This window comes from Xiphophorus maculatus, chromosome 4 (genome assembly GCF_002775205.1).
Source record: "Xiphophorus maculatus strain JP 163 A chromosome 4, X_maculatus-5.0-male, whole genome shotgun sequence".
NCBI classification, from domain to species: Eukaryota; Metazoa; Chordata; class Actinopteri; order Cyprinodontiformes; family Poeciliidae; genus Xiphophorus; species Xiphophorus maculatus.
The window spans coordinates 10,690,974-10,713,948 of record NC_036446.1 but is presented as its reverse complement, the minus strand read 5'-3'; the positions used below and the strand labels follow the sequence as shown (position 1 = coordinate 10,713,948).

General features: G+C 36.8%; 3 protein-coding genes across 5 annotated transcripts; 1 reads left to right on the top strand and 2 right to left on the bottom strand.

The window, feature by feature from the left end:
* Positions 1-1,514: 1,514 nt before the first annotated feature.
* styx (serine/threonine/tyrosine interacting protein) lies at positions 1,515-7,040 on the top strand. Its single transcript, XM_005796167.3, has 11 exons — positions 1,515-1,714; positions 2,026-2,058; positions 3,964-4,017; positions 4,119-4,216; positions 4,298-4,358; positions 4,460-4,496; positions 4,572-4,611; positions 5,447-5,497; positions 5,624-5,696; positions 6,171-6,264; positions 6,474-7,040. The coding sequence occupies exons 1-11, from the start codon at positions 1,655-1,657 to the stop codon at positions 6,545-6,547; spliced, it is 675 nt and encodes a 224-aa protein (XP_005796224.1). The 5' UTR covers positions 1,515-1,654; the 3' UTR covers positions 6,548-7,040.
* Positions 7,041-7,503: 463 nt separating this feature from the next.
* gnpnat1 (glucosamine-phosphate N-acetyltransferase 1) lies at positions 7,504-11,514 on the bottom strand. 3 transcript variants are annotated; one of them, XM_005796166.3, is made up of 7 exons: positions 11,346-11,514; positions 10,659-10,757; positions 10,411-10,578; positions 10,219-10,281; positions 9,552-9,679; positions 9,226-9,287; positions 7,504-8,530 (listed from the first exon to the last, which is right to left on the bottom strand). In XM_005796166.3, the coding sequence occupies exons 1-7, from the start codon at positions 11,512-11,514 to the stop codon at positions 8,383-8,385; spliced, it is 837 nt and encodes a 278-aa protein (XP_005796223.2). In that variant the 3' UTR covers positions 7,504-8,382. The 3 variants fall into 3 exon arrangements, with proteins under 3 accessions (XP_005796223.2, XP_023188740.1, XP_023188739.1); XM_023332972.1 differs by lacking the exon at positions 10,659-10,757 and having other exon boundaries at positions 11,382-11,393; XM_023332971.1 differs by lacking the exon at positions 10,659-10,757 and having other exon boundaries at positions 11,281-11,364.
* A 416-nt stretch (positions 11,515-11,930) lies between these two features.
* On the bottom strand, positions 11,931-21,645 carry amfr (autocrine motility factor receptor). The gene is made up of 14 exons (XM_005796165.3): positions 21,470-21,645; positions 20,651-20,957; positions 20,460-20,552; positions 19,831-19,995; positions 17,912-18,064; positions 17,293-17,333; positions 16,584-16,716; positions 16,153-16,286; positions 15,710-15,820; positions 15,353-15,549; positions 15,164-15,267; positions 14,344-14,478; positions 14,055-14,245; positions 11,931-13,802 (listed from the first exon to the last, which is right to left on the bottom strand). The coding sequence occupies exons 2-14, from the start codon at positions 20,903-20,905 to the stop codon at positions 13,646-13,648; spliced, it is 1,869 nt and encodes a 622-aa protein (XP_005796222.1). The 5' UTR covers positions 20,906-20,957; positions 21,470-21,645; the 3' UTR covers positions 11,931-13,645.
* Between the last annotated feature and the right edge of the window lie 1,330 nt (positions 21,646-22,975).

The window sequence follows — 22,975 nt, the reverse complement described above, 5'->3', positions numbered from 1 at the left end:
CCTACAAAGAAATGTTAATAGCTACTTGAAAGCTGCTGACACAGAAGTTAAAGACAAAGAAATGAAAGACGCAAGACAAACAAAATACCGGAGGTTAGTATTTGAAAGAATGTATTCTTTAAAGATAAATGTGGAGTCTGTTGCTGGCAGAAGGACCGTCTGTGTCGCAAACAACCAGGGTCAACTCAGCATGATCCAAGAGGTCCAGACAAGCAATACATGCGAAGTATAATTCCCATGATGATCAAAATTGTACAAAAACTCAGGATTCCCTTGCTGCTGTCATACAAGGAGAAAAAAACAGTACTCAAGATGATCCTTATAACCTCTAGAACAATCCTCATTGGAGAATAACGTTTATTTATGGTCATAATATACATGTGCCATGCACCTACAAACTGCCAAGCAAGTGGTAGAGGAGTTATGTTTTGTGCTTGTTATTTAGAGCATTGATCCTCAGAAACTCCTCTATGTGAAAAAGACACATAAATGACACAAATACCTACATAGCACATTAGCACAAAGTCTTCATATTAATGAATAAGAACAGTGGAGGAAAGGACATTTTTTAGAGTTTTTAATTGAGACAAATGTTGAATATACCAAACTCTTAATGCGAAAGTATAGAATCAAGTGTGAAGCATCTGTCTTGTGACAACAAACTGGGACAGTAAGGAAATAACAGATGATGATAATGTTATTTATATACTCTGTTAACATTTCAACTTTTACTAAAGAATTTTTTCTAAACTTTAAAAAAGTAAACTTTTCACCAATGAAAGGCTCTTTCTGGATAGGGTTCTTTCTAGATCTTCCAAAACACCCCACATTCTGCTGAGAGTTATTTTTGATGAGGTTATACATGGGATGCTGTTTATGAAGTTACACAGTTAAAAATTAATTGCAATATTTTTGTTTCTTTAGCCTGTAATAGAGAAAAACTATGGGTGTTCATTTTTCAAAGTCCTATCTTCACCATGTTAATAACATTCATTGAGAAATGTATGAATAACAATGTGTATTTAACCCACAGGCTAAATAGTTAGTTAGCACACTAAGTAGTTAATTTGGAACTAAATATTTAGTTTGTAAACAAAATATTTTGTTCAGACCTAAACAGTTAGTTGGACACTAAATGTTTTATTTGCAATTTAAATATTTAATTTGTAAACTAAATATTTAGACTGTCAATTAAATGTTGAATTGGGAACTATGACATTTAGAATTATAAGAATTATAATATGATGAAAATATTGCTTTGAAAAAAATAACACCCATCTTTCTCTCTCTATGACAGGTTAAATAAACCAAATATATTACGTTTATTTCTTCTTCTTTAGCTTTACAAGTGGTACCTCATAATTATATGAAAAAATCAGCGTCAAAGCTCAACCAAGAGAAAAAATATCTAAACGTGATTTTCTTGCGTGCAATGGCCACTAGATGTCGCCATTTCTACCTGCCTTTATTCCATCCTTGCACTTCTTCTCCTCCTTCTTGCCGTCGGCTGAAGGGTCACGTGACACTGTTGTCAGGTAACAGCATGGCGGACTCGCACGTTGAGCCTCTTCACAAATTGTATCGCTTATCCAGCTAACCCCGCTGTGACAAGAAAGTCATCTTTTCAGCCGGTGAAGCCCGAACACACGGCAGAATGGAGGAGGAAAACAAACTGCAGTTCCCGTCTCTACCCGCGACTAAGGAGGAGCTTCTGGTGAGAGACCATCAGCTTGCCTAGCGTTCACTGCCTGTGAGCAGCTAACCTAAGCTAACAAGCAGCCTTATTTTCAGCAGGAGAAAATATGCACTCATATGGGCTTTGTGTGGGACATTTTGCAGATTTGACCGAGTGTTGTTGATGCACGAAAAACTGTTTGTGTTTAAAACCGTTAATGTTGATTAATTTCTTGACGTAATCAACACCGAGTAGCTAACAAGCATTAGCCACGAATGCACACATCAAAATAAACTTGGAGTAATTGTCCTCTCAGGCTCTAAACTTGCTTATACATCTTCCTGTTGCAGGACTGGGCTTATCCGATGAGAAGAGAAATGCAGGTATGTTACATTACTGCATGTGGGAAATTTACAAAAGGTTTTTACGCCTAAACAAACATTTTATTTTGCGTAGCTAGAAGCTACACATTTACATTATGTCAAAGTCACTTGTCTACTTCATTTACCTAAATATTGAGTGGGTATATAGCAATATGTTCAATGTCCACCAATTAAGATTAGGCATAACATTATAGTCATTTGTCTAATAGTTTGTTGGTTCCTACATTGCGGCTAAAAACATTCACTGTAATTCAAATTCAGTTTAAAAATACTTTATTTATCCCAAAGAGAAATTAAATGTTGGTGGAACTAATTTCATTAAAGTATCTTCAAAGACTCTTTGTAGATGTGGATGCTGTGGGCAGGATGGATCTCCAGGAGCAGTCAGTCTTGCAACAAATCTAAGAGGCCTCTGACTAAAGAATATTGCTGTATGACGGTCTCCTGTCCGTCACAACATGCTCAGTATCCTGGCAGCAGAGATGATATTCCTCAGTGTCATGTCAACGGTGGATCTAGTAGTCCATGCTCCAGCCACCCTAAGGTTACCAAATTGGTAAATCAAGAGCTTTGTAGCAAAAATTGGACCAGAGTGAAACATGTCTCACTGCATGTATGTTTGTTTCAAGCATAAGAATGCTTTCTGGGCCTTTTCTTTAACCCTTTCAGTTTCCACTACATCTGTCAGTGTAAAAACAAATCACCAGCATAGGAATTTACCTCAGAAAAGGGGTCTGGCAGGTTGGTAGTACTTTTTTACTCACCCGGAACATTTGGATGGAGTTTTGTGGAGAGAGAGCCATAAATTGTTCCAGGCTTCCAGTTCATTATCTCGTAGTTTCTGTTAAGCTTAACAGATTACAGCTATCTGTTTAGTAAAAGGAACTAATTTCTTCAAAGAAATATTTTAAGATGATAAATTATGTACTGAGGCACAAATAAAAGCAAGAACAACCCTGGTGGGTCACTAACAGTTTTAATGTGCCACTGCTCTAGATAATATTTCTTTAGAACCCGTTTTTAAGCTTTAATTATTCAAATTAAAAGTTAATGATCATTAAAGCTTTCCTCTAACTTGGAAGTAATTAAAATTTTGTCTCATTGTTGATGCCAGGCTGTAATTGTGAGAACAGGAGCAATCACTTCAGAAGTGAAAGTTTTATATGTTGGCAAATTCCTGTAAAATTAGTTACAGATACTTAGACCTGTATGTAGTAAATTTACAGAAGTCTAATTGCTGGTATGGCTAATCGCGGTTAGCAATTGTAGTTTTATTTCTGTAATCATAGCTTTTTATTGCAACAGGAGCCCCTCCCTCTCAGTGGCTGTCCTGGACATTCATTAAAATGCCTGCAGATGGAGGAGTTATGACGCATCCAATGTATTTACAGAAATATTCCTCTTTTTTTAATTAAAACTGTACAAGGCTAAATCAGAACATTCTGGGTCACATGGTTGAAATCCTCCTTGTTAGTGTATGCTGTGTGTTTCCCAGATAAGCAATGTATTCTGCTGTCTACATGATTGAACAGAAAATGAAGACCACCTTCTTCTATTGCACCTCTGTCTGGTTCTGGAGCTCTTGTGCCCATTGTTGGTTCTTTCAGCAGATTACTCAGACTGGACAGGCCAACCTTTACCCCTCAGTGGTCATAATGTTATGCCTGATCAGCGTTTTGTCTGCAAAGCATCATTTAATTTATGCTACTTTTCATTTTAGTCACAGTCTGAAATTATTGGTGGGAAACAGTTTCCTTATAAATGTGATATTAAAAGATAGAAATCTTATCGTACCATCTGTCAGACAAGCACAGCTCTATTGTACTTGGTGTGCAGCGTAGCAGCTAGACCATGAAATGTAGCTGTATTTGCTGATGGTGTGTCATTATGTATATTTCTGCTCAGGAGATTTTACCTGGACTGTTTTTAGGGCCCTACTCTGCTGCAATGAAAAGCAAGGTAATACTTTGAAGAATCATCCTCCAGAATAAACACATGTATTTCTAAACGAAAATAAACACGGTTTTAATTGGACCTCTCAATGTTTTGTCTTCTTCTAGCTGCCAACTCTTGAGAGACACGGCATAACACACATCATTTGTGTCCGCCAAGACATTGAAGCCAATTTTATCAAACCCAATTTCTCTCATAGATTTAGGTAAGGTAACACACATATAAAATGCTCAGAACACTATGTGCTTATTTTTTGAGTGAATCTAATTTCATATATTTCTTGTAGATATCTTGTTTTAGATATTGCTGACAATCCAGTAGAAAATATAATTCGTTTTTTTCCTATGGTAAGTAATGAATTAGGCGTGGCCCTGTAGAAAAAAAATGTATTCACTCAAAGAGCATTGACATTATTTACAATAATTTGTCTTTTATTTCCCTTTTGCAGACTAAAGAGTTTATTGATAGCTGCTTGGCAACAGATGGTAAGTTTCCTTGCTGTTTGTCATGGTTCAAATATTTTTCTGTTCAATTAAGTGACCTGTGTTTTGCTCCTGTAGGAAAGGTGCTGGTTCATGGCAATGCAGGGATATCGAGAAGGTGAGGCATTTACTTTCTTGTATGTGTGCAATTTCAGGCCAAAAAAACACAAGAGGCTCCTAAAGTGAAGGTGCATTAAGGGCTAGATAGCAAATCAATAACAGAATATGTATATAGCCACATGATCAATGTCATTACATAATACCTCTGTTACAGTATTCAATAATTTTACTGAACTCTGACCCAGAACCACACAGCATTCTGGGGGAGCAGAAAGACTTTAGCTGCTCAACCTCTGACGGCCAGCTAAGCAAGGTTGATGGCATCAACTAACTCACTTAGTCTTCGGTTACCTAGCAACTCACCCATTCTCTGGTTACCTAGCAACAACCTGTTGAGTAACTTTGGCAGTAGCAGTTTAATGTTTGCCCTCATAATTGCTTAAAAATGAACCACAGTGTGCTCAAAATAGGAAAGATTATGCTACCAGTTTAGTATTTCAGATATTTAAAACAATAAACTAATCAATTGTTGATATTGACTGATATGAAATGTTTATATTGTGATATGTTTTCAGCGATATCTTCCCGCCCTTGGTGCATCTCAAGAAAATGAAATGGATTTGAAAATAAAAATTTACTAAGAAACTCACTAATTCAAATGATATTTTTCCAAGGTTTATCTCTGTTAATATTACTGAGTATGGTTTACAACATTAAAAAATAATCTATGTATATTAGAATTTTGGGTATATTAAAAAAACTGATTCTTATTATGAACTAAATTTTTTTTTAGCTATGTAACGTTCTACATATTCACTGATCAGTAGTTTTCTATTCAGAAAATAAAATTGAATCATCTGTCTGAATAACATTATTATGTTTACTTCTTGTAGTGCTGCCTTAGTGATTGCCTACCTTATGGAAACATTTGGGATGAAGTACAGGTAATTTGTTTCCTCTCATTTTTAGTCAAAGCCAGTAAACAAGAACTGCCACCTACGGCTCTTGCCACAAAGTTTTTATCATTGCAGTTTATAAAGCTTTCAGATTAATTGTGATTGTAACCGCAGGGACGCTTTCAGCTACGTACAGGAGAGGAGATTTTGCATCAACCCCAACGTAGGTTTTGTCCACCAGCTGCAGGTAAGACTATTAAACCTGATTTACCCAGTTGGCAAGTATGCCAGCATACTTAAAAATCTTGATATGGTTATGATTTAATCAGTCTTAGGATTCTATTAACATTTGTTTGTTTAACAGCAAGATGTGTGGTAATACAACACCCTTACTGTATTCTAGAGATTATGTAAATGTAAATACATTGGGTTTTTTAATGTGATTGTGGTTTGTTTGGTGCAATTTTGCATAATTTGTTGGAAAAAATGTACAGTTATTATTGCAATGACAATTAAGAATATATTTATGTTGAATAACCAGATACTGGATACTTTTTCCATAGTACATATTTGAGTTTATGAACCCATAAACTGATGATAAAATACAAATTAACAGTATTGGTATGAGACTCAGTGAATTGGAGTATAAGCCAAAGGATTGCTGTCACTTGAATTATTTGATTATTGTAGTTATGAGAAATTATTTTGGTTCTTTTTGCAGGAATATGAAGCAATCTATCTGGCCAAACTGACCATTAAAATGATGTCACCGATAGAGTTGGGCAGGTCGTTCTCTCTACAAGCTGGGATGCCAGGTTTGTTCAAGATGAACTATCTTTGGTTTGTAAAACTGGACCAGTGTTTTAAAAAAATAATTGTTCAAATTATTGCTTAGAGCAGTGGTGACGAAGGTTTCTTCCAAGCTGGCTGCAAAGTTTCTTTTTGTGTCTTTTCATATAAAACAACCGTTAAGTGAATGGTACGAAGTTTTATTTGTGACCAAATCACAACATTTATTTGACAGGAAGTCGCAAACGCAGCCTGGAGGAGGATGAAGATTTTGGAGCAATGCAGGTCACAGCAACACAGAACGGCTGAGCTTTATGGACTTTAAGCTGTGTGGCACTGTGCACTCTTTTCTTCATGTTTTTTACATTTTTAATGGGATTAAAAATGTAAATATTTGAATTTTTCTAAGGGGAATGGGAAAGAGGGTGGGAGGACAGCTTACCCATGTCTGAGACATGGAGTACTTATGAACAAGGGTCAAAATTGATAACTGTTTTGTTATTTGAGCAGGATGCACTGATGGGAGATTTTTTTTTTTTTTCGCAGTTTTATAGTATTTAAGCATTTTGCATTTGCAGCGGGACAGTATTGCAATAATGCACTTTGAATACTTGAATTAGTGAAAATAATCTGATCGGGGATGTCTGCATAAGGGAGCGAAGAGAAGATGTCACCCAGCGGGGGACAAAAGGAGTAGCTATGCCTTTATTTCAGGAGTAATAAGGTGAACTAATAAGGCCTAACAGTCAAGAACAGAAAAATGCTAAACACTGCTTAATAAAAACAAGTCCTAAGTACTGTAGTAATGTCTTCATTATTTATTTTGGTTCTACACTTTGTTCAACACTTGTTTTCCAGCAATTGGTGGACAGCAACATTTTTCAGTCAGCCTTTATGCTTAGTGTTGAGGTGCAAATCAAAGATTAGATTTAAAAAGTTTGTTCTCAGTTCAAAAAGTGTGTGTGTATATATATATATATATTTTCATGATTTTGCTTGCATCTAAAGATACCAAATTCAAATTGCCAGAAAAAAAGCTATTTTTAATGACTATGGTGCTTTTTTCCAGCATGACTTGAAAGCTGAGTGGAAAGAAATGTGTGATGGACAGATGCAGAATGAGCCTCAAGAGGAATTAGGCTTTTAAAAATGAAGCAGAGATTTAAGCGTTCTGTGTCCATAGTGCATACCACTGATGCAGTAATTCATGCAAAAGGAGCCCTGACTAACAACTTGATCCGTTGAGTAATTTCATAGCAGAAAAATGTGAAACTCTTGATCATAGAATATTTTATTGGATTTACATTTGGAAATAAGTTATTTTAAATACGTGCCCCAGAATAAAAGCATAATTATAAAACAACTACAAAAGCTTAAATAAAAGTGAATTTACAAAAATCACTTGTCATTTCTTTTACAAAATGCTTAATGCTAAATCCAGTTAACCAACTAAAAAAAAACACCCTTATCAAATTATTACCACTACCTTTGAAAATGTTTTTTCTCCACTGGAAATAGTTTAACAGTCTTCTTGTATTCAAAACTTCATTATAGGTACCCAACAACAAAACCGATATGCTGAGAAAAAGAGCACTTCGTACCAATCAGACTAGAAAAGTGAAACCCAGATCTCATGGTGGTTCTTCATGAATGTCAACAGTTGCTATTAATTGGTGGCAGAAAACTATCATTTTAGGCCAAATTGGATAATGAGAATGTGTAGCTTAAAAGTAACATGGGGAAAAAGCTTTACTTTTTTTCCATATGATAAAAGCCAAATTTAATGTTTTTGTAGGATTGTCTTTACTTGTAGTGTAGCAGTAAAATTATGCTCTTTGTCCTTTTTGTACTCAATTACCCTTTTTCTCTGAGAAAGTAAGACAATACATACATTCTTTAAGACGGATGAAGGTAAAATAACAGCAAACACCCACCCTGGTGAGGTAGCAGCGGTTACCAAAGGGTGGATTATAGTCAAACTGAGCTTCAATAAACTGACGCTCAAGTTTTCAGAAATTAAGATACCTTGATCAAACCGAATCCCTGGGAGCTAGTGCTAAAGACCCCCATTGCAAGTGCTGATATCAGATGTAAAAATGGTCCATGCCCCAAAAACTGTGAGGTGGTTAAAGCTGCAGCTCTCCTCAGTCGAAGAATCTGCACTGCATGTAAGTTTCATCCGAGGAGGCATATCCGAATTTTTGGTAGAAAGCCACGTTTTTGGGCGCACATTCCAGAGTGATTTTGTAGCAGTTAAGTTTTTTGCTGAGAAGAGTAAGCGTTGACATTAACCTGCAAGAAGAAAGAGACAAACTATTTTATGTACAGTGGTTGTCAAAGGTCAAAATACCTCTTAAAATATACCAGGTCTTGTGATGTAATGAGACTACAACTAATTAAAAAACAGTCACCCTGTTTTATGATGCTGCCACCACCATGTTTCAACTCCGGGAATGGCACTTTTGGTTATGTTTCTGTCAAACATTTTCTAACTGTGGCACAAAGTTTAGTTTCATCCGACTATAAATACATCCTTCCACACGAGATATTCATGCTTACAACTTTCAATTTATTGATCCAGACAGGGTACAGGAGATTGCTCTTGCATGTTAAACATAACCAGTACTTGCTATAAATTTTTGGGAACCTCCTTAATCTCCCTGTGTCTGATCTTTTAAAGTTTTGGGGAAAACATTAAATTTTTAGAATGCCTTTTTCATATTATAATTAAATTGACATCACACTATATGAGGAAAAAACTTTAAAATGATTTATCCTGATCTCACTATTTCACATGATGAAAACATGGCATTTTACAAGGATTGTGCATACTTTTGAAAGCCAGTAAAGTTTTCATCAATTTTGTACTTTCTTACGCATTTACTCTGACTAAATGCTACTGCAGCAGCAAAGCAAATATTTACCCTTTATCTCTTTCATAAGTATAAAAGCTATATGGGCTGTCAGGTTTGCACAGGCCTACTCACAGTTTCCCGAGCTGCTTCCCTCTGCATGTGTCACTGACAACCACCTCCTCCACCCGGCCTCTCTACAAATAAAGTAAAGCAGCAGATCTTCATTTTGTTCATTTTCAGAATCTGTTGTTTTTACAAGGTGACATTTATTTGTGTTGATTTTAGAAAAGCAATGTATATGTAAAAAAAAAAGAGAAAAAAAAAACAAGCTGACTGAATATTAGGGTTTTAATAATCAGTGCATTAATGTGTAACTGATAAGTGGTGATAGGGAGAATCGAAAGAGATCATGGCTCTTTGCTCTGGATTACCCAAGCTTCCTGATCAGTGTGCTGTACCTTGGCACAGGAATGAATAAATTTGTGTTCAATGATCAGCGTGGCTGTGGCGATAATTTGTCCCAGCTTTTTATCCTCGACGACGACAACATAGTAGTTTCCTGTTGTCTTCATGTGCTTGAACTTACCTAGAACAAACAGAAAACAGAACACCTTTCTAAAAGACAAACCTTTTTTTATTATTAATGTTTTCCATCTAGTGTGTTTTCTACAATGTGTGCTATGATGTTTATATTGTGACTGCCCCAAGGCCTTTTCCACCACTTCTCAGTGTGTATGGTCTATTGTGGTGTACCTTCTCAGGAGAACTGGAACTAGTTTGTGCACAGCAGGAAGTTTGATTTTTTCTCAGAAACATATCATTCTGTGTTATGTCTGAGTTTTGACTACAGTATAGTTTTGTCTAGCCTTACCTGTTTTTTCTCACCTGTTGCTGAAATATAGAATTCTGTGTGTAATGAGTCCATAAAGTATATGAATATATATGGTTGAATTAAATTACAAGTAACATTTTTTTAACCTAATTGCTCAAGTGTGTGGCAATGTTGCAGATGTAGGTTTTAATGAATTTAAAAGTGGTAGCAAGATTTGCAGTCAAAGACTTTGAAAAAACTGATGGTAAAATTATTAAGAAATTAATTATTTTGCAGCATTAAGTGCCACTTACTAACAAACTGCTCTTCTGTGACATCGCCTGTCTTGGTAAGTTGAGCTAAAATGTCAAAAAATCCTGGAAAACAAAAGCAACAAAGGAAGTCAATTACATCTCCCTGTCAAATTGAAAATACGATTCGTGTCTAATGAAGTATTCAGATTTTTAGGTATATATAAAGATCTGAAATAAGTAATCCTGACTGACCTTTATTAAAATCTGCTGTGCACAGCGGCCTGAGCTCCAGGTCATCTCCTGGGTTGGTTGGTGAGATGGGGGGAGAGAAGGACACGGTGTTGCTGTTCCAGTCCAACTCCTGAAGCAAAGAGGGATCAAAAAGTGGAGACTCGTCCAGCAGCATTCCACAATCTCTGTCTAGAAGACACACAAGACATCAAATTAAAAATAGTGGTATTTTAAGACACAAAACCTTTATACAGTTTTCTTCAGTTTAAATGTCAACTTGTTCAGTCCAGAGAGTGAATATATTTGCTCGGTGACACAAAACTTTGACCTGACCACTATAGCTTCCTTCTGTGAAACATTTTCAGGCCCTGAAGTTTACGAAACAAGTTGAACAAGATTACAGTCGCGCCTACAACTAACACACATCCTTTGACATTATGACGCTCCATTCATGATTCTAAGTTTCCAGGATGAGGCCAGGCACAGTCCACAATGTTCATCTCTTTTCCCGATTTAGCCCTACCTTAAGTTGAGTTTCCATGTTAATAATGTATAATAATAATAATAATAATAATAATGTAGTTTTACACTTTATTGCTCTTAACCCATCTATGAGCCAGAATACACAGTACACAAGGATGTACTGTGTAAATCAATAACTGAAAGCGAGTCTACATTGTAAAATACATATCCTTGACAACACAACGCCTTCATTGACATAAATATTAAAAAAGTAAAATTTGTTAGCTTTCAATTACTTTTGTCCTACACGAGGCCACTTTAACTCACGCAAACAGACCTAACCGAGCCGTTTCCAGGAACTTCTACTTCCCAGTGTACAAAATACAACTACAACTAAAAGTTTATAACCGAGCAGAACTGTTAGCTTACCAGTGAAAACCCCAGTGAGATACTGACCAGCTGAATTCCCACACGGATATAATGAACAGGGATACGCGTTAGTTCTAAATGAGGCTGGGCTTCATACTTACTGCCGCTGCCGCTTCCGCCCAACAGCGTATGACGTGGCATAGATGTTGAGGTGATGAGAATTGCGGCTCTTCGTTTGGGATCCGCATCATTTGGCTCAAACGAAGGCTCGCTCACAGTCAGTTCTCCTTTCATCGTGGGTCAACATCTAGCCATGCGTTGTCACGAATACATAGATTCGCAAAATTAGGACTTCTAAATGATCTGTGCACTGTGGCATCTCAATAAAATGACTATGGAGTGAAGGAATTGTTTAACATCGTAAACGATTGTGAGCTGGCACATTGAGTTGGATCAGTCATGACCAACACATCTTTATGAGTTTAAGGGTGCAGTCCAGTGACATCAGAAACAATCCAACTATGGCAATCTAAATAGATACTACAGTAGTCCCGTGTCCTTTTATGAGTCGGCCCTCAGGAACTTTGGCATCCATCAATCAATTTTGTTGGAGCCATAAACCCAAAGGTGATGTACATGCAAAATGCGTTTGAAGGAATTTCATTTTACAATACCATGCTCTTTAAAACAGAAAAAGAAAGAAATACACATTTCTTGAAAAGCTGTAGCTCTGTTTATTGAGTCTTCCATATCAACATATTTTACAAAAACTAGATTTACAGAAATTAACTAAACCATCCTTGATTTAGGCACAAAATATGGGAAAGCTCAATCCAAAAAAAGGAAAAAATCTGATTCTTGATTAAATTAGTAATAGTTATGAAAGGAACCCATGAGCAGGTAAAAGTAATGGGCTTTTAAAGTTGCTAAGTAAAAAACTGAAAAAAATTCCAGTTTCTGGATTATATATTTATATAGCACTCCCGACCAAGGGAACTAAAATTAATACAAAATAAAGAATTACAACACTTTAACTTCTAGTGTAAGCTTTATGGCTGATCTTTGGTGTATGGACACAAAATGGCTTGTCAACATTTCATGCATTTTGAAACTGTCTTTTTTAATACACTGCAGTGATCCACAATCTCCACTCCTTTGTCTACTGATATGTCTCAATCAGGAACACATTCAAGCTTCAAGAGACAAAGTTTCTCCATTGGTGTCCTTTTGAAACAAATGAAGTTAGTGGCTTTTAAGGTTTTCCTTTTTAGTTTGCAGATTACACAATGGCAGCACAAATGAGTTACCCAGAAGTCTCTTTATAGATCTTAATTCAATCCATTTATAGAAGTTAAACAAGCACAACATTTTAGGTCCAGTAATTTGCTGAGGTACTAAAAAAATTTTTATAGGTAAGGTATTCAAGATTCTCACGAGTGGCTTAACATCCACCAGGAAGATGCAGCAAGTGCAGCTGCTGCAGATTAAACAACTTTAAGCCCTACAAATATCACTTACAACCCCACACTCAGCTGAAAACATTTACCTGCTCATCAGTTGAGGGTCATTTTTAAAAGAGAGGAAAACACCCAGTGTACTTGCACAAAAAATGTTATCTGTCCCCATTTGCTGAAAATCAGTATCAGAAAAAGATTTACATGCCAAACTTTCCCCATCTTGTTAAATAACAAAATGCAAACTGTTTACAATGGGTGACATAACACTTAACACAGAGCAACCCTTGCGGGTCAAAACAAAAACACTTTGCAGCATTTCTTTTGATAGAAACATTCATGGTTGACTGAAAGGCTGACCAATATTAAAGTGACATTCTCTTACTCCAAGGTAAGAAATAAAAGCTTTGCTACTTATTTCACAGTTGAAACTATTAAAATGTACACACAAATAGATCAGATGAATTTCTTCATCAGGAATATGGTGTTTCTGCCATAAGCAAAGCAAGAGACCAAAAGTAATAAAAAGACTCATAGGAGCTTCATCTAGAAATTACACTTTCTGACAACGCTCAAAAAATATGTTCTTGTAATTGTGTCTGAATGCAAAATGTGCTCGTTTTTGACAGAGAGTCCAAATATTGACAGATACTGTCTAAGCTGGTGGTTGCAATGCGTAGCATGTGAACGGAGGGCGATGCAACCTTGTAAGTCTTTTACTTGCCACAACCCATCACTTTCTATTATGCTCCAAATATTCAGGATGTAATAGCAGAGGCCACTTTCAATAGTCTCACCTTCTTCAGGCTGCCCAGAACAGTCCACAGGCCATATTTGCAATGCTTTTTAATTAAGAGTTTTACAAAGGTGATAACTATTGACTAGACCAAATGGGGAAAGGCTGAAATAGGTCTTGTTGCCTTTTAGGATGATGAAATGGTATACTTTCTTGCTCAAGTCCTTCATGTGTTTCAGGGCGCAGGTTCCTCTTGGTGTTGCATGCGTCTCTCTGCAGCTGCTGCCATGGTTCTACGCCTTAGCACAGTGGAGTCCAGTTGTGTGAGAGAGTCCTCTTCCAGTCTGGGCAAGTCCTCCTCATTATCTTCTTCACCCTTGTTTAGAAATCTCCTAGGTGGAGGAGGAGAGCCAGGAAGAACCGTTATGAAAGCAAATTTAACATGAAAAAGGTAACCGTCATGGCACAAACCTAAGACATCTCATGTAGATCTGACTTTTTAAAGTAAAAGAAATTAAACATGCGATAAATGTTTTATAATCACTTTTTTACTATTTTACTTCCACTAAATGCATTTCAGCATCAAAACAAATTGGATCGGATTTGAACTTCAGTATACTCTACTCAAATGTAATAAAGCCAACCTGCGCGCTTGCTGGAGCATTTCTTCTTTTCTCAGCTTTAGCATCTTCTGCCTCTCCTCGGCAGACTTGGAGAAGCGGCCGCCTCTGGCTTCCATGTTATCTGACTCACTGGGGTTCTGCTCTGCTTCTCCGCTGGGACCTGGCTGCTCATCTTCTGCTTGGCCCCCCTGGAGCGGACCGCGCTCTATGGCCTAACAACAAGAGGAAAATAAGAACAAGAGGAGAATATCTACAAAGCAAACCTGCGTGTTCATATGGAAAGCTCAACATGAAATATGGCTTCGCTAACCTGTGCAGGGAAAGGCACCTGGATTCGTCCTTCCAAAATGTTGTCTGTAGTGACCTCAACGGAACGGGTCAGCTGCAGGTCCTGAATAACAAGGTAGGAGGGCACCTGAGGGAACATCTCCTGAATCTGATGGGCCTTTTGAACCAGAAACACATTATTTTGGTTTTTTGTTGAGCTATTTATTTTATTCAGGTGTGTTAGAATATATAATATTTAAAAAATCATACTTTTTCATTAACAAATTTCCAAAGTTTCCTAACAAGTTGTATTAAATACAAAAGTTCACTATTATGCAAATATTTCTACAGTCATCAGGTTTTGTAAATGAAACAAAAATAATGCAGACTGTAAGGAAGTAAGGAATGCTAATAATGGATGATTAGAAAGATAGATTAACAGATAGTTCAATGATTTATTTTCTAACAATGTCCAGGTAGCTCATACAAACAGAAGAATGATGGGTCTGGTTGCACTATTTTTGTTCTACCAAATGGGGAAAAAAAACAGGTTCTGGACAATTTCTCAATTCTTTTTCTCCTTTTAGACGTTTCAAGTGAAGCACAAGGATCAAGATGACTACAAAATATTTTTCCTCCAAAGTTCAAGCTTAGGAGTTCTACAACAGTTATTTTGTTCAGAAATATCTCACAAATAATTAATACAAAAATGGCCTTATGATATTAGTGTTTAACCGTTGCTATCCAACATCCGATACATTTGCATCAAATTAAGAAAATGTTTCAACAAGTGTTGAAGATAGGCCAAAGTGACAATAGACTGTCCTCAGTTAAAGTACATGTGTTTATAAATTAGAACTTACCATGGCCATAAGCTGGGAGTTGTTAGCCTGAGCCATGCCCAAGATATTTGTAGTATGCATTACTTCAACAGAAAAACTGGGCAGCCAGCTGGCAATACGAGATCCTGTAAGAACACGTAGACAGAAAACAACAGCTGAGTCTTGGTTTCCTCCACAACTCACTGTTGGATCTGTGTCTGGCAGACTTACCATCAAAGTGGAAGAAGTGATTGTGTTGGTTGATGTGTGGCCGAGTTTCTGGAGCAGCACCTACTGGGCCAATGTTGTCTTCCAACCCAGGACCCTGCTGCTGGTTTCCACCAGGAGCTCCGTCCCCATTAATGTTCAGGGATGTTCGACATGTGGGACATGACGTGTCCTGCTCAAGCCACGAACGCAAGCAAGAGCTGAAAAGCCATCATGCAGATATTACTACATTTGCTTAGTGCATAAGACCTGTTTTGGCCAGCACATCTTTGTTAAAGACTTCATCCCAAAGGTTTAATCTCCTGGTCCAAAACAGGGTTTAAAAACAAATGTAAAAGACAGAAACACTGGCTTGTTTACTTGTGGAAAAGATGGCCACAGGGCAGTTTGCGTGCTGTTAGCATGGTGTCCCAGCAGATGGCGCAGTCGTCATCATTTGCAGCCAGTTCCTCTGCAGTAGCAATTGCAAACCTGCACAAAATGCAATTTATACGCAAATATTTGTAAGGGCAAGTATTAATGGGAATTACTGTAGATAAAGGATTAACAATCACATGATTACAGTTTTAGCACTAAGACTTTTTAAAGTACTAGATTTTAGAAAAGGAAAGCACAGTTGATAGATCTCTTTACAATCCACAAAACAAAAATATTTTTAAAAAGTATGAAAACTTATTGACAGAAAAATCAAAAACACAGCTTTGCCATGCTTTTGCCAACACCTTTTGTTAAATCTTAAGGACATTTGAAGTATACAAGTTAAATAACGGGATCAATAAAGAGAGCATCATTTGATTCAGTACCTGGCCTCCATGTTGTTGATGACTCGAAGGTAGTTCTTGTGTCTGCGAATGCGCCGCTGGACCTCATGGAACAGATATCGCAACTGCATAAAGATAACCAAGCTCGCCATGGACAGCCAGATGTTACCAAACAGCTGTAACAAGATGAACATATAGATAGGTAAGGTAGACGAACAGTAGAACAATGTTTTAAATTACATTTTTGAACTGTATTGGGTACAAAATGTTGAATGTGAAAGTAAAGCACATAATGAACACTTGTTGTTTTCTGCAGTTTTCCATTTGAACATGTGATCCGGGTGTGTAAATGCACCTGGAGGGTTGTATGACTCAACATGCATTGAATGCCTCTATTCTTACAGTTGATCTCTTAGTTTGCTGTTCAAGACTCTCATTTCTAGCTCAGAAACTGGTTTGATGTCCTGCCTTACCAGCATATGGATATGATGCATCAGATCCAGAAAGAGCATAGCCAGCTCCATGATGAAGTCTGTGTAGTAGACGTAGGTGCCTTTGCTCTCCCAGGTTCCTGGATGGTTCAGATCCCACAGATGGATGGAGTACCTGAGGATAAAACACAACTGTTAAAAAATCATACAAGGCATTCACTGACTTTGTTAAAAAATGTTTTATATTTTCAAAAATAATCTGAATCTGTTGTGGGCATTTGTATTCAGCTCTTCCAAGATAAAGCTTAAATTACATACACAGGAACTCTATTCACAAATGAGGAAACCTATTAAGGCATTCAATTATACTGGATTTTAATATAATAATAATAATTTGAATTAAGGCTGTCAGAGTAAAAAGATACTCAATGCCAGGGCAACCCACATTTTGCAGATTCATATTTGCTAAAAAAACCCCCGAAAACAAGCAAAAATAACCTTAAGCTCATTAATTCCTTTCGTTCCACTTCAAAATCGTGCACAGGTCTGAATGATATTTAAATGCAAGAAAGGAAATTGCTAAATTTAAAAGTTATGTCAGAGTTTCTGCTGAATGTCTTCAGGTACTAACAGAACCAGAAGAAAATAAACATGGTTGCCAAGTTTAGCCCATTTCTAAATTTGAGCTGGGCTTCATCGGTGCTGCTCCCATGAGGAGGCGGCTGACTGTCAGGGTTTTAAACAGACTTACCTCATAATGACATGTCCAGTGCGAACCGTCACCAACAGACACTGAGAAAAAAATATATAAATTTCAACAATGTAATTTCTTGTAAATCACTTTCCATTCTAATCACTACAAATCTTACAACTCCATTTTGCCTTTCAAACAAACTGCGAGAAAATATTCAGAAATGTTCATAAAATTTGGGGCCAGGTAAATCAAGAGAGTGTAGGGGGAGCTAATGAGATCATTTACAGATAAGATATTTTCCATGATGTCACCTTTGATTTAGATATTAATAACCAATAAAAATAGCACTAATTTCCCCAGGGTGTTGCAACACATAGTTGAGGAACAGCTGGAACAAGTTCATTTATTCAAATGACAAGCCTCTCTATCTCACAGCATTACGAATTGATTAAACAATTAAATGTATTGATTGAGCACATGCAAAATATTTTAATCAAACATTAACTGATTAATCAAAATATATATTGTCAAATTACCAGACACTGCAAAAGAAAAACTCTGAATATTATCAATATAGATTGATAAAAATGATTTGCAAAATAAACAAAGCGTGCTCTCCAACGTTAAAAAAGCAGATCTCCCATGTTTTAAATGGGGTGTAACTGAAGGCCATTACCTCTGCAGCCATAAAGGAGAGTGTGTGCATGCCATGGGAGGCTCCCAGCAGGCCACAGACCACAGCCAGGCCACAGCAGTCCAGGAGCAGGGAGACCAGCAGGCACAGCACTCTCACATGGCTGTTCATCGGGGTTGATGGGGAGAAAGAAAGCTACAGAGAAGAAAAACAAAAAGCATTATTATGTTGGGATTTTTTTTTTCTTTTTAGCTAGTGTTTTTAGGTCACTCATTTCAAACTAATGTCAATACAAAATTGAGATTTCAAATTATTTGATTTTCTAGGCTAGCTTAACCCAATGTGAAAAACAAATTTCCCCTAAAAGTAATAACCTGGTCGGACCACTGTAATAGTAACGACTGCAGTCAGGTCAGGGTTTCCCCCAGAAAACCTGCCATGCCCAGTGGTGGGGGCACTAGGGCAGTCCACCAGCAGCCCACCATGTTAAAGAATTTAAAAAACACAAGTAATTCTGGCTCATCAGAACTAAAAACCTCACAATTTTATGTGTGCTCATTTCAGCTCATCGTGGCTGGTTTCCCACAGGCCATGCAGTCCTGAAATGTTTCAAGGTCCACATTACTTATACAACTGTAAGCTTAATCTAAATATCTGTTATGCATGGAAGGCAAAAGTGGATCAGTTTCTGCATATTTTAACAGCTCAGTTACATGAAAGTACACAGGTGTCTTGTGGGTTACAATATTTTCTCACACGACTTAAACGTTCTTATCTTTGGTCTACAGCTGTTTAACCTGAATGTTTGATCTTTACTGAAAATGTACATGAAGAGAAAAACAGAAAAGCATCTGGGTGTGACAACAAGAGAGTAGCTTTAGGCTAAAACCATTATGAGTAAAAGCAAGTCTACAATAAAACCCAAAAGATGAGGGAAGGGTAAATGTATGCATACAAAACAAAATATGTTCATGCAAGACATTTACCGTAATTACACAATAAGAACTGGTGGAATAAACTACTTTTCTAACATACCAAGCCAGTCAACTTGCCATTGTATGTACAATATCAATTAAAAACCCTGTATAAAATGTCATGCGAGTAGGGAATTACATCTGATACCCACTTAAACCTGGACAGCACAAACTAGTACAGGACAAGTCAATGTTGGGACTGAAACTGTATCAGTAAGCAAACAGGCCAGAGCTTTGAACTATTAATAGATCTAGAGTACAAACATCTACATGGAGAGTTTCTGTAAACCTTTAAAAACAACAACTTAGAGTAATGTGAAGGTGTGTAGAGTACCAATCTCTAAACCCATTGTAGAGTGAATGACTGTCACCCGAGTTCTTTAGTCTAATTTATTAGACAGCCTGTCCCCCATCTGCCAGACAGTTTTCCTCACAGTTAGAACCTTTTGAAACGTAATACATGATAGTGATACACCATGCAAGCAAACTGTCTTGTGGTTTCATTACTATATTTGGCAACAAACATTACTGATATGTACACATAATGAAAGAAAATCTCAATGTAAATCCTTTTGCTAACCTGTGCTAAATGTTTTCAAATGAGATTTTAGGGTTGGGCATTGCTTTTGCATATTCAAATCATCACTGAAATACACAAATTAGTGACATCTACACAAATGGCGTTTTAATAAGCAGCCGTCTTTTTTGTGGCGTTTTTCTACAAGCAATAGCATTGAAATGAACCACAGCACAGTCACAGGGCCCCAGTAATACATGTAGTTATTTGCCAACAGTCATGATAATTTTCCTGACCAGGGTTAGTTTTTACAACACAATACAATGTTATGAAAACTTTCTGTAAATTATTCCGAGGCCATTCTGTATGGTACAAAAAAAAATACTACTTTGCCTTAATCTGTCAAAACCCTGGGAAATTCAAACGCAACCAGTCACATAGTGAAAACATATACATTTGAACATACTTACATAATCAAAGCGATCTTTGCAGAGCTGAACCATGAGATGGAGAAAGACCAAGGCTGAGAACCACAAACACCACATGACCACTTCTTCTACGGTTTGCACATTCAACACTCCAAATATGAAAATGAACTTGTAGAAGATGAAGTTCCAGAATTTATCCTTAAGATGCTGATACACAAAAAGACAAGACACAGATTAGGTCCTGATTCCCATTCCCAAATGTTTATTGTGATCTACAAAACCATGAATAGGTCAGTATGCGATTCTCAAACTATAATGCACTGAAAGGAAACTATTCATAATACTTGTACATAATTTATGGTTGTGCTAATATTCTATATTGATTATTAATGCTGTCAAAAACGATTAAACCAAAACATTAACTTCTTTATGGCACATCCGCAAACAAACTTTGATTTTAAAAATAGCAAATCTTAAACAGAGAAATGGGTGAGGCTTGTTTAATATTTGTATTTTGTCTACCCGTGTTTTACTAAAACCCGAATACTTTCTCTGACATCTTCTTAAATTAACTTTCAAACATAGGAGTTGTACTGATTGAAAACATTTGAGTTGCAAAATTGCAATGTTGAAAAACACAATACACTGGAGCACGGCAACACAAAACTCACCTGCTTCTCACTGACTCTGAGGGGCCCAAAAACCACATACTGAATCATTTTTGCAATTAACATCAAAGAGCAGCAAAATGTGTTCACTAGCACCTGTCAGGACAGAAAAAAAAATGAAGTCCCCATTAATTTTTATCATGAACAAACATGCTACTACAATATAGCAAAGTTGCAAAGTGGATGATACTCACCCATACAAACAGACTGTCTGTAATTAGATACCACAAGACAGTTCTGGCCAGTTCTGTGTTACCAACTGCATTGCTCAGATGTTCAAGATCAACATCAGAGGGAGCTGGCGTGTCATCAGTTTCCAAGGCCCCAAACCCTGGGTCAGTGACAGTAGTATAGGCACTGAAAATGCTGCCAGCCAGCAAAGCCACACTCAGTGCAGTGTAGGTCTGCAGGCTGGGCCAGGGAAACCTCTCCAGAAACAGCAGAGGCATTTCGTGGTCTCCGGTCCACTTCTTTAGCTGTAAAAATCGAGCGTCCACCAGCCTGTAAAAGCACAAACAAGACGGCTAGCGTTAGCTCAACTTAAAAGAGCTAAGCGAAAATATTACATAATCACACCACCTATCAAACTGCTGTGCTAATTTCACGCCTGCTTCTATATCAACAATAAAACATAATGCAACATTCAAGTGTGACACACATAGCGCAAAATGTTGATAAAAAAAATAAGCCAAAAAATAAAAAATACAGTAGCTAGCGCTACCAAACGAAGCTAGCTTCCACCTAGCAAAGTATCAACACTTCCCTTATAAATGAAGTGTAACCATTCATTTTCCCTCGACGACAGACCATAAAAACAACGAGGATACGATTACAATCTCCAATAATTCTAACGAAAATACTACAGCAGATGAAACGTTAAATAACAGATGCTAACGCCCTGATCATGGGTTATTTACCTGGCTGACGTTACCCCATACTAGCTTACTGTCATATTAGCTACGTAGTTTCGCAGTGCGCGCAAACGTCAAAACAACACTCAAACAGTCACTTACAATTTGTCTCCAGCTTAATTAGACGTGAAATCCAGGATTGTTTATTCTCAACTGAGCCGTTCTTTCAGTTGACAAAGAACACAGCAGTCAACAACATCGTCGTGTTTATTCCACGGAGCACAGGCTGCTGGCTGAAGCTGGACGGAGAAGACCAGCGAGCGTCATCAGGACGATTTTAAAGCCGTAGTAATGGAAAATACCTACCGCTCTCACTGTGTCATTTTAAATATTAATTCAATGGCTGTTTAGAAAACACATTTTGAACAATTTCCCGAAAAATAAGCTTCACACAGATTCTCCAAAAAAAAAAAAAAAAAAAGAAGAAGCAATACACTACATTTCCTTCAAAAGGGTTTTGTTTTGCAAAATGACGAAAAGAAAATGTGGATACATTTAATCTGGATTATAAACTGCCCGGTTATATAACCATATGGCCACAAAGAGATTTAAAGAGGAGAAGCGAAAGCAAGTGAAATGGATTAGAAGTGTTTGGCAACAAATTATGGTGTTATCCAGGACATATTGCTGTGGTATATTGAATTGAACTGATTACAATTATTTCAAGGTTTTGTGAGGGGGGCGATATCATACAAAATAGAGCATGATTTTAATGGAGTTCGTTCTTTTGCATTATTTAAAAAATACAAAATACACCGAGAATATATTTAGAAAATTTGACTGTGTTTTCTTTGCAAACACACTGACAACAAGCCTCTGACAATAAAGGATGGGTCATTTCTTTAGGGGAAAAAACCTACAGGACAAGCTCTGCAACATAAGCAACCTAATTCTAGAGGAATGTTCACATTTTTTTAAAAGAGTGACCTATTTCCGCTACCGCAAACAACACATGCCTTGAGTTGGCTAATTATATACATTTAGAGAACAGTAATGGTTTAAGATAGTTACTGAGATATCCCAGGGATGAAAATCATTTGTGATTTGTGATGAGTAAAGATAAAAATGTGATCAAGTGATTTAGCTATTCACATCCCAAGATTTGAATGACACCATGAAGGTTTGAATGTCTAAAAATCTCCAAGCTTTTAGATAGGAGGAGTTAAAATATAACTAAAATCCTGAATTCTTTTAAAGTATGAAGAAATCTGAAGGCATGGATTACAAAGAATGCATGGAGAAATAGTTTGATTACATATTTTGGATTATACTTACATACTTCTAAATGTCCTTTTGTTACATAACAGTAATTCCTCAAGTTTTAAGTGTTTTCCTCCTAGGGCCATTCTTCACATATTGCTGGTGGTACTACAGTTGCCTATAGAGGAAATGTCAGTGTTTGTTAGTTAAATACAAACATATTAACTATATCTATTGGACAACAGGTCAATGTTAAAAAAAATAATTAGTTATGTAACACAGTTACAAAGCAAACCAAAGTATGTACCAAGGTACTTACTGTACTTAGGCAGTAGTATTGAAAAGACAACCAGTAATTTATTTAGTCTATCTGAATATTTGTGCTTTCCTTTCCACCTTCTAATATTT